The sequence below is a fragment of the Hevea brasiliensis genome, chromosome 8, assembly GCF_030052815.1.
Source record: "Hevea brasiliensis isolate MT/VB/25A 57/8 chromosome 8, ASM3005281v1, whole genome shotgun sequence".
In the NCBI taxonomy this organism is placed as follows: Eukaryota; Viridiplantae; Streptophyta; class Magnoliopsida; order Malpighiales; family Euphorbiaceae; genus Hevea; species Hevea brasiliensis.
The window spans coordinates 1,203,548-1,218,975 of record NC_079500.1 but is presented as its reverse complement, the minus strand read 5'-3'; the positions used below and the strand labels follow the sequence as shown (position 1 = coordinate 1,218,975).

Genomic DNA, 15,428 nt, shown 5'->3' with positions numbered 1-15,428 from the left:
TTAAAAAACAACACAACAATAATTAAGTTTTAAATTCAAATTTTAAGTCATTAAATTTTAAAAAATAATTATAAAAAATATTAGTCAATAAAAATATTTAATTTATTATAATGTAGCTTAAATGTAATTATATTTTTTTACTTGAATTATAATTAGATTTGAAAAGTTTATAAATATAATTTGAATAGTATATTTTGTGAGCTTTATTATTATGGCAAATAATAGTATAGTATAAACTCAAGTCTATAGGAGAATGAATTTAGTTAAATTAAATATTTATATTGAGATAAGTGCATAATTAATTAAAGTGTGTATATAGAATATACAAATTTATATTTAAATATTTAATTGAGCGGTTGATTGATGAGCTCATTTTTATATAAGCTCGAACTTTATGTAGCAGCACCTAAAAAATAATAAACTATATATTTTTTTTGCAAAATCCTTTAAAGTTCTCTCAATCTCCAAAGAAAGGTTAAAAAGATTGGAAGGGACCTATTGTACAACCTCTCTTCAATCTTCAATTATAACTAAAATAAAACAAAAAAAGAAAATAGAAATTGACCATTCATATTTGTAGATTAGAATTCTTTATTTCATGAAAAATATTTTTTAAAAAATATTTCTGTATTTTATGAAGTGTAGGACATTTAGAAAAATTAATTAACAGAAAATATTTTTCTAATAAAGGAAAAATTAAATTATTTTTAAGAAAAATAACTTCTATTTTTTAAAAGAAAAAAATATTTTTTATTTTCTAAATTTTGATAATTTTATTAAAATGTAAACACAATTATATAAATATAAAATAAATATATATCATTAATTTAATATTATAATTAAATAACAAAAATTTTTTTTTATAAAAAGTATACTTTTATATTTTTTTATAATTAAATTATTTTCCATCAAACAAATAAAACCTAACTATGTAAAGGACTGACATTGAAAGTAATATCTAGCAATGAGATCCCTTCATGATTTCAAAAATAAAATCTTAGTCTTAATGATTGAAAAGGTTCCTCTTTTCCAAAGTTTCACTTATGGTAAAGCCTAAAAGCAAATAAAACAAAATCTTCTTGGTATACCACAACATAATCAGTGCTACTCAATTACTACTTGAGAGGAAAAAAAGATTTCTTCATCCTAATTATTCTTGTTACTACCGGTTAGAGTCAAGTTACAATTATAAATTTTACTAAGATAAAAAAAAAAATTTTAATAATAATATGATGGACATTAAAATTTATTGGTTAATAAAAAAATTAAAATTATAAATATTTTAGTATTGCTTTATAAATGTTTTCAATTTTGATAATTCTTCCAACTTATTGCTATGTGAATTCTATTGAATGAAATGAAATGAAATAATACCTAATTGACTTCAACCCCACCAGCAAAATCTAATTAATGCAAGTGAGTGGCAGGCCCATGTCTACCATACTGGCTTGCCTTTGTATTATCATTTCTCATTTCAGAAAAAATACTGGAAATTACAGCTTGTTGAAGATTTTCCAAGGCAAAATGAGCATTAATGAAGATAAAAGAAGAGGGAAGTGAGGGACCATGCAGGGAGACAGGATGAAGAAGTATAAATGAGATTATTAAGTAGGGAACATATACATGTGTCTTACCTAATCCTCCTTTTAAAATAAGCAATTCATCATCATTCTGATCTAATTCATAAAATCATGCAGCCAATTTTGGCCTTTTCAAGAACAAATGTTTATTTTAAAATCAAACCATAATTAAAAAAATTTGTAATTTAATTTTAATTCCCTTAAACCTGTAACACCTTAAGCAAATTCCAGCATCTCTCTTGTATTTTGGCCCCTTATGGGACTCAGCGTCATCGCTGAGGTTTGCCCCACCATCGCCTAAGGTTGCATGCGGAGCGGTAATGGCCAAGCCCACTAGTGATATTGTCCGCTCTGGGCAGAAGCCCTCACGATTTTAAAACGAGTCGCTAGGGGTTACAAACCGCCAACTTATAAACCCAGCGTCTCTCTCGTGTTTTGCCGATGTGGGATTTGTCTAAGTATTACAAAACCACTGAACTGAAACTTTATGAATCAGGCCAACTGGACCAACTGCATGACTAGTAAAGGGTACCACCCCTAACAAGGTATATAAATGGACCCACCATAAGCCACTTGCATGAGAGTCATGTGATAAAAGCAAAAAGAGAACACATACATATTTATATGTATAGATATGCCCACTTTTTCAGTTTCACTGCACATCTATATCCACACTTGGGTGGAAGCTACTCATCTTTAATGGGTTTAAGTAGACCCAGCCATTGGCAGATTCAAAATCAAAATCAAATTAGTTTAAATCGGATCGAAACTGATTAAATTCGTGTTTGACTTGAATCTTGAATGAATTAGATTGAAATTGAACTGAAATCCTTTAGTTCAATTCTAGATTAAATCAAATTTTTTTATTTAAAAAAATTTGACAATTGAATTTGAATCGGACTCAATGGAACTGAAACCAAAACCTTATGGGAGGTTATAGACCAATTCAAGTTCACCTTTTTGGTGAGCTATGAATTGGCAACTCTAAACCAGTTCAAACCAGAATCAGCTCGGTATTCAATATTCTCAAAGATTCAATATTCTCCCGTACCCCTTTAAGAAATTTCAAAATAATAAATAAAAATTCAATATTGTTTATTATCTACTGAAAAGGTTCCGTGAAAAAGGCTTTATTTGGTTTTTATGTGAGGTTGCTGATTTAATTTCTGAGATTCCTTGGTATAATTTCATACATATTGACATTTGCTTTTGAGAGAGATGCACATTGCTAGCACACAATTCTCATGATTACAGTTAAGATGGTAGATAGACTCTGCCATGGACCACGGTTCAGTATGAATTCAAAATTGGATTAAAATCAAATCGATTTAAATTTTGTAAGTTTAATTTCAATTAAATCAGAGTTGAGTTGGTTTAAATGTGCATTTTTAAAAGAAAAAAAATTTAATTAAATTAACTCAAATCGAATCAATTAAAATTGAACTAAAATTGAATCAAAATGAAAATCGAAACAAACTCTGCTGAACCCTATTTTTGATAATAGAACCGGCTCAGTAGCTAATCTAATGGTAGAGCATATTTGCAAAACCAAATCTTTGTTTGATTAAGGCAGAGATTAAGGATATTAATAATCAGCCACGTGGCAAAGATCTAAACCAATGAATTGCACAATTAAACTGACAGATTTTAGGGACATAAAGCTGGAAATATCATGGAAGAACATGGGGCTGTGTTGTCTTGATTAGAACATCATTCAAAGCCTATCACGTGATATGGTCAACTTCTGTAACTGCAAGTCCTTTATTTTTTTTAAATAATAATTAATTGTATTATAATCTCTTCAAAGGATTGAAATTGAAATTGAAATTGAAATTACAGCATAACAAATGATGCATCTATTCTCAATCCAAAATTTCTATTCCTGCAATTACAGATTTGGGAAGAAAATAATGACACAGTAGAATCAAGCAAATATATCCTCAGTAGTAAATGATTGATCGTTATTCAACCAAGTTTCGGAAGGGAATTTAAGCTGCTCATAGTTTAGCTGTCTTGAAGCTTCATACAAAGCAATTCCAACACTCACAGAGAGATTCAGACATCTAACATATGTTTCAACCATTGGAATCCGAATGGTTCCACCGCCAATGGTTTCGCTTTTACAGTCCAGTAAAGCTTCAGGTGGTAAGCCGCTCGTTTCTGAGCCAAAAATGAGGTAATCGCCTTTTCTATAGGAGAATTCCAGCAAGTTCCATCAGACACGAGTTGTGGCATGTTTAATGTATGCTGGTTAATTTGCTAGGTTGCCATATCGAGAGAGTGTAAACTATAAAATCATTTAGGAGTATCACAGATTTTGATGCAATGAGATTCATTGGTAAGTACCAAAACAAACAAATTAATAACGATGGAATCTCTAATGCCAGAAAGTGATTAAAAAAGATGGCGAACATACTGAATGAGTTGTTGTTCCTCTTTTAGTAAATGCTAACAAACGCTTTTCACCTTGCTGCATCGAAGGATATAAGGCATATTAAATCAAAGGAAGATAGTCATGCTCTAAAATACCATTATCAGTTTTGAGGAATAACCTGTTGCCTGAAGTATTCCCGAAACTCAGCCCAGGAGTCATGAACTTTTACAACCACATATCTAAAACAGTTAATTTAAGACAGGCAATAAGCTATATAACGATAATTGTAATAGGAGTTGAATATCAGATAACGAACCATAATAATGCTAGAGGAGACGTCGTAAACAGGCTAATATGTGGGTTTTGTATAAAGCATTAGAGGTAGGCATCTCAAAAACAAAAGGTTTCACGAACCACAACAGAAAAAGAAAAACAGTATTTTCTTTGTCCATGTATTGAAGGAAGCAGAATATGCTATCACTTAAACTTTTAAATATTTAATTAAAAAAAAAGAAAGACTAATGTCTTTGCGTCATTGATTATGATATTAAGCAGCATGTTCTTTAAAACCCAGGCACGTATCTATTTATAGCAGAACAAAAAACTGTGAGTGGAAATCCAATGGAAAGGATCTCATATAGAAGATATACAAGGATACGGCCAGTAATCTAGTCCAGCGCGCTTTAGTTTTGTATTGTCAACTTGGAATCCCAAGGGCTGAAAGAGGAAGAGATGCAAGTCAAAAGGCAAAAAATAATACCAAATACAGCGATGAAGTTCAAGGATAGAGGAAAATTATTTATCTTTCTGCTAATACAAACTTATTGATAAATAAATTAAAGGAAAAAAAAGGAACTAATTGTCAGTCGGCAATATTCACCCCAACTAAGTGTAGTCCAACAGCTGATGCTGCACATGTTCTGGCAATGCAACCTGTGTTTCCTGGAATCTGCCAAGGATAAAATAAATATTTCTCAGAATAAAGTTTGACATATTGAGGTAGTCTGCAGGCCCTAAAAACATGTAACATGCATATATTTATGGCCACCAAATTCCAGGATTCAAGAAAATGATGTGCATAAAGGGCATAGCATTTACAATTGGCAATATCATGCACAACTATTTCATTTATCCACGAGTGATTTAATTTACAATAGTTTACGTTACCCTACATTTTCAGCACAGATACAAGATATCTAGAAAATAATCAATGCAAATTTACTACACAATACCCAAACAATCATTGCAAGTAACTTCCTACAAACTGGTAAGAGAGAGAGGAGTGGTTCATACTAAAGAAACAAATAGCAAACGATATGCTGGGATTTTATTTAACCAACCAAACTTCTATGTTGCAGAGCAGGAAGAATTAATGTTACCTACTTTGTGATGCACATTAGACTAAAGATAGACTTAAACACACTTTATTAGTAGAAACATGAGCATTTTCCTCAGCTGATTTCTTTTTTTTTTTCCTCATTCTTGCCAGGATAGACATTCACTTCAAGCATATATGTAACAGGAACTTCTAAATGCTACATTCAGCATATCATATTTGCAATAGTTGTTTTCGACAGCAGAATCTCGATCATACTACAGTGTATATAAAATGGTCTAACATCCATGTCATTTCTGTCAAATAAACAACTTTAACATTGTAATGATACAAATACACAGGCTTTAACATGTATGCCTTTTGGTAAAATGATAGTATTCTGAAATCATTGTAGCATCAATCTTAGATCAATAATCAATTGGCTCCAAAAGTCCACACGTTAGATCCACTAAACACAGAACATAAAGGCTCTAATTTTTTTCTCCATTTTTTCCTAATTCAATGAAAATTATCCAATTGTAAGGAAGCTATTGCAATAGAAAATATTAAATTCACATTAAAAATGAAAGAAGCAAGCTTCAAGCAATCAACTTAAACGATAAAAATCCAAGTCAAGCATCAAAACCAATAAACTTACACAATTCAAACACAACCAATGCTGAATTTGAAATTTAAACACTAAGTTTTGAATCTTTTGAAGCTTAAACTATGCATGGTACCTGGGGAGAAACTAATACCACTTGAAGAAGCTTATTTCGTGGGACTTCACTAACAGCCTCGCCCACTCCACTGGGCAAAGAATTCCCATTTCCTCTTTCAGCTACACACGCAAGAAAAAACTAGTAAACAACCCAGAAAAAGATCAAACAGATACATAGACACATATGTGCGTATTCAGAAGCAAAGATGGAGTATTACACACAGAACAGAGAGGAGAGAAGCGTTGGGAGAAAGAAAGGAACGAGTGGAAATGCCTCTTCCTGAATTGGGATAAGTAGAAGGGACGCAAAAGAAGGGTTCTTGAACGGAAATGGAAGGGTAAAGGGCTTATGGCGTTTAGGGTTCTTAAGCTACAGCCCGACTCCATTAAAATCCGTTGCTGAGTTGCACTTGGGTTGGCTTCCTTCTTCTATTGATGTTGTTTGGTATTATTGCCACTTGCTCCTTTTTATTTCTATAATTGTAGGATGGACTACTTTTTCATTGGTTTGTTGCATTGTAACCCTCACTATATTTGAATAAGAATATTCTTGTTTAAGTTTTTACCTAAATTATCATAAAAAAATTGGAAATGAAATAATTATCACTAGAGAAGAAATTAAGTTGTAATTTTTTGAAAATTTCCCTATAATTATTTTATAATATAATATTTCTACTTTATCTTTTCTCAAATGTTATACTTTCTTTGTCTTATAAATATAATCTTACTTTATTTTTTTATTTGTATAAAATTATAAATTATTTTCCTTTTTAAAACAATAATTTATTTATTAATTTATTATTATGTTCATGTTTAATAAACATTGAAAAATTAAAATTTAATATTTTTAAAAATAATTTAATAATATAAATAATTAATTTTTGGTAAAACAATGATATATTAAGAAAAATTTAGATAAATGTGAAAATAGAAACAAGACACTCCCTAGAAATTGAACTGTCTTGAACCAGAACTGATTGTAATCACTTGGGACATCCAATCCGATTCCAGTTCATTCCTTTTCTCAACCCTGAACCAGGGGCTCCGCCCAAACCGGTAGCCAGGTCTACGGACTAGGGGCAAACATAAAATTTCCGAAACGTAAAGGGCAAGACTGCAAATTTCACGATATCAAAGTAACCTCCGCTGGCTCTACTAAGCCCGCACGCATTCTCTTTCTTCTATCCCTCCCCTCCACGGAGACGGTAAAATGATAAGGTCAGAGCATTCTATTCTTTCAATCCCTAACCAGCCCAGTTATATTCGCGATCAATAATTAAAAACCCACGAATTACCGGTCTAGATCATCTTTTCACTTCATCAACAGGTACTTTCTTTCGGAATTTCTAATTTTATGAGATTTGTGGTTTTTCTGTCTTTATTTGTGTTGCAAAGTTGAAATTTTTTTTCTTTATTTTGATGTATATCTGTTAGGTGCAAAATTTTAGGGTTTGAATTGATTGAAATTGTGTAACCAATGAAAAGAGATTGAGGTTTGTTAGCTAGAGTTGGGAATTATTTATAGCTATGCGAGGATTGCACAAGGTGATGTCTTTGTCGTTGAGCCCCGCCTTGATTGGAGAATATCTGAAGAGTACTTCAAACATTATTTTTCCTGGCAAAAGGAATTTGGAGAGTGATTGCAATAATTTTCATTGGGCTATTATTGTTTAGGGTAGAGAGGTATTTTAGCAGTGGAATGCAATCCTCCATTTATGAAATTAGTAAGCATTATTGTTTTGGCTTATGAACGATTAATTTTATATTCTGCATTTCTGACTGCTTGAATATTTTTGAAGTTATCAAGTCAAGCATTCTACTTTCTGTCCCTTTTTCAATTTAATTTGATTTTTTGTTGTCTTTAAAATCAATGGATTTTGAGTTGTGCAACATTAGAGGTTTAAATAAGTATATTCTCACAGCAAGTGAAATTCGAATCTTTATTGTGCTGCAGAAGGAGTTGCTATTCTGATTTACGATTTGGGTGTTTGGTTGGTGATGAAACTATGTTTGTAGTGGTTCATTAGCAGATAGTTGGTTACTTTTCATTTTATATATTATTTGTGTGCTGTAGAGTTTATGATCACTGTCGTATTAAGAAATGCGTAAGCTCATAGTCATAAAGATCAGTCCTAAACTTTAACACTTACGTCTAAATAGCTTGAAAGCTTATTTTTGAACAGTGGCCTCCTGTAGACAGCTTGAGCATATTTGGCTCTTTGGAAATGGATAAAAAAGCACCTTCTAGTCTTTTTGTTAATGATGGTTCATTCATGGAGAGGTTCAAACAGCTTCAGCCAGAGAAGGGAAAGGACCAAGAGAAGGTTAAAGGTGCTGTAGAGAAGGAATCTAAACCCAAAACAATTGTTTCTGGGACAACAACTCCTAAACCTTCTACTGGTAAAATAACTATGCAATTTAAGGGTAATAGTGCAAGCAAGACCCCTCAGCTTCCTTCAGGTGGAAAACTTGCATTCAGCTTGAAACAGAAGTCAAAAATTGTGGCTCCTCCTGTTAAGTTGGGTGAAGATGAGGAGGATGAAGATGAAGCAGATGCTGGGAATGTTTCAGTTGACACATCAGCGAAAAGACAGAAGTTGAATCAACTGGATGCCTCTGAAAAATCAAAACAAATGGATGTTGGTAATTACTGCTTTACAAATATCCTTTTCCTTCTCTTTTGGTTGTGGTCGCAATTGAAGGTTGTTTTGGATCTTTTGGCTAGTCTGACTTCCTGAGTTAAGGGATATCATATCAGTAAAGTTACTTCTGATTTATGCACTTATCTTGATGTTTTGATAACTTCTCTTTTGTTGGTATCTAACATGACTCGTGCTATCTCTTCATCCACAATTAGTTAGAATGCACGCATTCATTTTTCTCATGCTGGAAATGCATAATTTTGTCCAGAATTATTGCATGCTGATGTTTTTGTTATTGCATTCATGATTCTTTTCATTATCTTTTCTCTTCTTGTCACCTGTGAAGCAAATGATTAGAGCAAATCAAATGATTTTTCCTAAATATCCCTTTCCCAGAAGTAGGTGGGGTGCTGGATTATTTGTCTTAACCATTTTAGTAGTTTCTATTGTCCTCTTGTTTTAGATGGCTGCATCTCTTGCCAAAAGAAAAAAAAAACTTTTTTAATCAGTTTTGAACCAATAAAAATTGTCCCCTTCATTAAGTAATTCTGATCAAAGAAACATCTGGACATGTCTATTCTCATCTTGAATGGGCAAATGAAGAGGACAAAACATTCTTGAATATTTCTTGTCTGATGAATGCAGCTTATACCTTAAGTAGTGATCAACATTGGTCGAAAGAGATGTTCAATGAAAGATTTGGCATATGTGGCACGCCTGCTACAAGAGTAATTTGAATTCCCTTGTTCATGCTCTCGATATTAATCAGTTTTATAAGTGATGTGCAGCACCAACTTCACCGAGTGATCCTACAGTGAAGAAAGTTGCAGACAAACTGGCAAGTTTTGTTGCCAAAAATGGAAGGCAATTTGAGCATATCACACGACAGAAGAACCCTGGAGACACACCATTTAAGTATGTTCTGTATGATATCAATAACATTGCATTAATCTTTTTCAAAGCTCAGAGCCTACTTCCCTGTGGATTCGAAGTGTGCCCATGAAACTTGCATATTTTGTTTATTTGTGGTCTCGTATTTTTTGCAGATTTTTATTTGACATGACTTGTTCAGACTACAAATACTATGAGTTTCGGCTCGCTGAAGAGGAGAGGGCTCTTTCACAGACCAGGGATTCTGAAATCTCTCCTAGTGGTGTGTACTTGGATCTCTGTTTTTCTATTTTATTATATTCCATGCACAGTTTTAGTTGGTTCATTTTCATGGAAAATAGAGGAAATATGCTTTTTATGGTTCATGAGCCTCTAGAGTATTATTATTTGCGTGTATTAATTGTAATCTCTTTTTTTTTTTTTAATTGTTTGGGCTGTTCTTTTCCTTTTTCAATTGGCTTCTTTTATTATTATTATTATTATTATTATTATTATTATTATTATTATTATTATATATTTGTGTGTATGATAGGATGTTACATAGCAAAATCTCAGAACACCAGAATTAGAAGAAGAAGAAGAAGAAGAAGAAAAGAGAGAGAGAGAGAGAGAGAGAGAGAGAGAGAGAGCAATTAGAGAGGGGAAATAACTGTTGTATTGTTGATTTGATGATGATTCCTATCAATTACAATGCAAAGGGCTATTTATATCATTCACTAACTACTTAGTTATAACATTCCCCACCTCTTGAAATCATTCTTGTCCTCAAGAATGAAGAAAGGAACTATAATCAGCAAAAACATATTACAATTATAAACCTCCTGCTACAATTTTAAGTCCTCTGATGAATTGTAATGTTCAAAACTAATATAATGAAATTGTACTTTCTTTCCTCTTATTTCCTTTTCTTTCTTTGCCTTCTCCATCTTTCAAATTCATCTTCTTTAAGAATTACAAATGCAGCTCCCTTCAAGATTAATTTCTTCTTCAGCTTTCTTGATTTCTCCCATTTATCCTCCTTGGAAATTAAGAATACACAAGAATAGAACTTGTAATCTTGGTCCTTTTGAGTTGGTAAGATCAATTCATCCCCATTGCACCAAGAAATTGCAATTTCCAGCAAAATTTTCGTGTGACAAGAGCAAATTTTCTGAGCTGAAAAAGGCAATTCGATAGCATCCCACTCCATTTCTCGAACTCCAGCAACAAGTACCTCATTTTGGTTGGTTAACACATGCTAAAGGCCATGATGGAAATTTTGGACTTCCTTCACAACACAATGCTCAAGAAATTCTGAATTTCTTTCTTCAAAATTCTAATCCCAAAATCAATGTAAATTGCTTCTTGGATTTCAGAGAACATTCCACAATCATCCTCAAGAAATTCCTCTGTTTCTTTCTCTATTTTTTGCTTAAATTTTCCTTGTTGATCTATCATGTCTTCATCAGCTCCAAGGGTTATGGATTCTGCACTCAGAAATTCTTTAACAGTAGCAATATTATCAATATTGCTTTAATCTTTCATTTGTGGCTTAGCCGGATCCTTTGGAAATATTAGCAAACCACTACTTTCGGCTCCCCTAACTCCAATACCCTCAGTAGAGACCTCCTTGCCTTTTTCCCTTACAAATTTACTCACAAAAGATCTCAAATGCTCCCTCAATGCATTGTTGTCAACAGAGACTCGATCCAATTTATCCACGGTAGGGAGCTTCTCTTTCTCCTTTACGAATGTAATCATGAAAGATCTTAAATCCTCCCTCAATGCATTGTTATCAGCAGAAAATCGGTCCAACTTTCCTTTCAGCACATTAAATCTTTCCTCTATTGAATTAAATTTCCCATCCACATTCTCCTGCATAACCGTAATTCTTTCTTCCAATTCAGCAACCCTAAACAACTCAGAACTAACCACCATGGACCCCATAGATTAGTCTTTATTGAGACAGTAATGCAGTAAAACCCAAGAACTTCAAGAACGGGGTTTCAGTATGATATGGAGTTTCAAGAATTTCAAGAAACAAAGAAATCAAGAAAGAACATAGATCTAATTCTCGGAAAGCGGAAATTTTGAGGAAGAAAGAAGATTTCAAGAAATTGAAGAAAATACGAATTCCCACCAAAACCATAACTTTAGGGTTTGTCCCTTAAAGAAAAGAACTGACAGGAAGAATAAAGAAGGAAGAAGAAATAAGGGGAAGAAAGGGAAGAAATTTTAGGGAAGAAGGAAGAAGAAATAGAGGAAGAAGAAGAAGAAGAAGAAAAAGAAGAAGAAGAAGAATAGAGAGAAGACAAAGATCTCAAAGCAGAAGGAGAATTGGAAGAAAGAAGAGAGGAAGAGAGAAGAATAGAAGGAACCTGGTATTTGGGAAGAGTAATCTGCCATAAATGTTGTCCATTGATCTAACAGCTCTAATACCAGTTTGTTACATAGCAAAATCTCAGAACACCATAACACCAGAATTAGAAGAAGAAGAAGAAGAAGAAGAAGAGAGAGAGAGAGAGAGAACAATTAGAGAGAGGAAATAACTGTTGTATTGTTGATTTGATGATGATTCCTATCAATTACAATGCAAAGGGCTATTTATATCATTCACTAACTATTTAGTCATAGCATAGGATTTTCTATGTGCTTCTCTATTGAATATTAACTGTTGAGGTTAGACTGTCATTGTCTTAAACTTCAAGTATTCTGTGTGTTGTGTACATATGTTTTCTTTTTCTTTTTTCTTTTTCTTCTTTATACTCTGAACATTTTTGTCTCAGCTTCTGAATGCTTAACATCTTAAAGTGCGCAAGTGTATTTCAACGGTGCATGAAAAAAATTTGGTCCTAAATGGAACAGCCTGGAGTGTAAAAAGATCATTGAACTGGCCTCGGGTAGATTGGGATCAAGGGTTATTTGATGTGCTTGTCTTTGAAATGTTACGCACTTCTCGTAAAAATATAAAATTTATTTAGCAGACAGAGACAGAGAAAAGTTGGTTTTAGTATTTTATGCTGAAAATACATGGTTTGGGTTGCCCTCTCTAAAGTTCTTTCCTTTGAATTTTCTCCATCTTTAGAGTTAAATTTGAATGTTAAAAATTGTCTGCATAGGTGCTACAAGTACGTCAGCTTCTAAATCCAGAAGTAGTTTTCAAAGTTTGCATCAGCAGCAATCAAATTACCAAATTCCTGCCTCAGCTCTATATGAAGCCACTGATGAGCCTGGGGGTCCAATGACTGCAGCACAAACAGCTTCAGCTGGAAGAACTGGTAAAAGCATATAGCATCTGTTTATAGGGTTTGCATGAGAGTTTTGTTTAATTGCTTTCCCAAGGACAAAAAACTTATATTTTTGTTCCTTTTCCAATAGAAATGTAATGTACTAACATCCTAGGAGGTTTAAATCATAAAAATCTGTTGTTCTGCACCTGTGCTGCTGCTTTCAGTCTTGGGTCCATTCAGATCCTCTTGTTTATAATATCTGCCCACCTTTCAGTGTTATGATACTTTAGTTTCTTGAGTGAATTTTTTCCTTTATTCTTTTCTGTGTTCCTACGAAGAAATGGGTCATGCAGAGATTTTGTTTCTCATTTTTTACTCAAGTAAATGGAAAGAAATCAAAACTCTGATAATGGAGGATAATTCTGGGGACCTTATAAATCAATATCTGTTCTTGGTTGTGCCAAGCCAGAAACTTCATTTGACCATCTGAACTAACTTGTAGTTTTGAATGTAGTTTAAAAAGATCTATTTATCATGTACTGTAGCTAGTATTGCCATTGGAATGAGGTTCTTTATGAAGGTCTCATATTTGTAGACTACATTGTGTTTACACAATGATTTGCTGTCTTGTTGAGAGTTTTATGTGAGTGTCACTGCCCTATGGGTCTTATATGTAGTGATTATTGAATTATTTGCTTGTTGATTTTCATCTAATGGTAGGATAGTGTTAATCATCAAATGTGTTATCTGTGTCCAACTCCTTAGTTTTTTTATTTACTTTTTGTAATGCAGCTGCAGGTGAATCTAGTGCTCCAGGAGGTACAGATCCCATAGCAATGATGGAATTCTACATGAAAAAGGCTGCTCAACAAGAGAAAAGGAGACAGCCTAAACAGTCCAAGGATGAAATGCCCCCACCTCCTTCCCTTCAAGGTTAGCATATGCTTCTTGTTTTGTTGGCAGGAAAACTCAGGTCTTCCTATGATGATGTTTACAATGGACATATTTATGTATTTTTTGGGCACAGGAGCTCCATCAAAAAGAGGTCATCACATGGGTGACTACATTCCACCAGAAGAGCTTGAGAAATTCTTGGCTGCCTGTAATGATGTAGCTGCACAACGAGCTTCTAGAGAAACGGCAGATAGGTCAAAAATCCAGGCTGATAATGTTGGGCATAAATTGCTGTCCAAAATGGGTTGGAAAGAAGGTTCTCTCTCCAACTCTCTCTCTCTCTCTCTCTCTCTCTCTCTCTCTCATATGTATGGATGTTACTCTCTCTCTCTCTCTCTTGTCCTCCCTTCCCCACTTGTGTGCCTACTTGTTCACATCCTATGCAGATATGTTTCTGCAGCTACACATGCAAACAAAATTGTTACACAGAACCTTGGGACATTTAATTTTCTTAGCTATGATTTTGGTTCCATATAAGTAACTCCTAATGTACAATGCTCTTGTACATTTGGCAAGTATTGGCTCTTCATTCAGGATTTTTCTTATTTTGTATTGAAATTGAATTAAAGCATTGAAGGTAACTATTGAGATAATTTCGTGTGAGCCTAATAGAGGATTAAAAGGAGGTTTAGATGCTTATTAGACAAATTATAATCTGCTTGTATAGATATTTGCATGCTCTGAAAAATATGCTGGTAATTTGATAGCCAAAATGTCACTGTATTCTGTATGAATGGCCATTCTGCCATGAAAGAATTTAAAATGTGCTATGTATTTGTTTATTTGGGATTTTTTGGTTTGAGGGCCATTTGTTTTTGTCTATAATGTGAGAAGCAAATTGTTTTTTTGCAGCTTGATTTAGGCAGAAATTTTATTGTTGCATCAAGTGTAATACTTCTGAAAGCTTTCTTTGGCTTATCTATTTGTGTGAGAGAATTCCATAATGTTTTGCTATGTGAGAAACAGACCTGTTAATGGGCTGTGGCTTTCAGGTGAGGGTCTGGGGAGCTCCAGAAATGGCATTGCAGATCCCATATTGGCTGGTAATGTAAAGAAGGACAATTTGGGTGTTGGTGCTCACCAACCTGGGGAGGTGGCTCCTGATGACGATATATATGAACAGTATAAGAAGCGAATGATGCTTGGTTACCGTTACAGACCAAATCCTCTGGTATTATATCTTATTTTACTTAAAAGTTTGTTCTTTTCATTTTCCATTCTTTTGGTAAATTGTTGATAACAGTTGCCTTAAAATTGCAAAGTTTAATTGTGGTCTCTTGTTTCTTATCTACAGAACAACCCTCGAAAAGCATATTACTGAGCAACCTCAGTCAAGCTAGTTGTTTGTCAAGACCTATCTTAGGAAAAGTAAGTTGGGATTGAAACTACGTATTATACTCTTCAAGGAATATTAAACTGTAGTCTATGACAGAATGAAGTTGTCTAGAGCATGCTATTTGTGAAATTGGCGTTCAATGACAAATTATTCATTTGTTTTTCATATGGAATTCATTTTATTGGAGCAGAGATGCCAAGGAGGTGATCCTGTTGATGAGCCCTTGAGCTTCCACTTAGCCTAGTAATTTGCATACCAACTGCTATGAAAATTTTCAAAAGGGTAAATGTTAGGCTTGAATGTGCAGTCTTGAATATGAAGTTTGCATTTGATAATTGGACCACTGGTTTAATGATGTCCTCATGTCAATTCTCCTTCATAACAAAGAGCAATCAAGCCTTTTCTA

The 15,428-nt window shown here is 33.4% G+C and overlaps 2 protein-coding genes across 3 annotated transcripts; one reads left to right on the top strand and one right to left on the bottom strand.

Moving 5' to 3' along the window:
* Positions 1–3,394: 3,394 nt before the first annotated feature.
* LOC110649417 (uncharacterized) lies at positions 3,395–6,422 on the bottom strand. Its single transcript, XM_021803976.2, has 7 exons — positions 6,209–6,422; positions 6,010–6,110; positions 4,835–4,903; positions 4,613–4,671; positions 4,133–4,193; positions 3,997–4,050; positions 3,395–3,783 (listed from the first exon to the last, which is right to left on the bottom strand). Exons 1-7 carry the CDS (start codon positions 6,375–6,377, stop codon positions 3,505–3,507), a joined length of 792 nt encoding a protein of 263 aa, XP_021659668.2. The 5' UTR covers positions 6,378–6,422; the 3' UTR covers positions 3,395–3,504.
* A 1,268-nt stretch (positions 6,423–7,690) lies between these two features.
* On the top strand, positions 7,691–15,187 carry LOC110649423 (SURP and G-patch domain-containing protein 1-like protein). Of its 2 annotated transcripts, none has more exons than XM_058150901.1 (9): positions 7,691–7,714; positions 8,174–8,633; positions 9,421–9,547; positions 9,679–9,785; positions 12,622–12,780; positions 13,531–13,665; positions 13,760–13,942; positions 14,679–14,857; positions 14,981–15,187. In XM_058150901.1, the coding sequence occupies exons 1-9, from the start codon at positions 7,706–7,708 to the stop codon at positions 15,005–15,007; spliced, it is 1,386 nt and encodes a 461-aa protein (XP_058006884.1). In that variant the 5' UTR covers positions 7,691–7,705; the 3' UTR covers positions 15,008–15,187. The 2 variants fall into 2 exon arrangements, with proteins under 2 accessions (XP_058006884.1, XP_021659675.2); XM_021803983.2 differs by having other exon boundaries at positions 13,525–13,665.
* Positions 15,188–15,428: the final 241 nt, after the last annotated feature.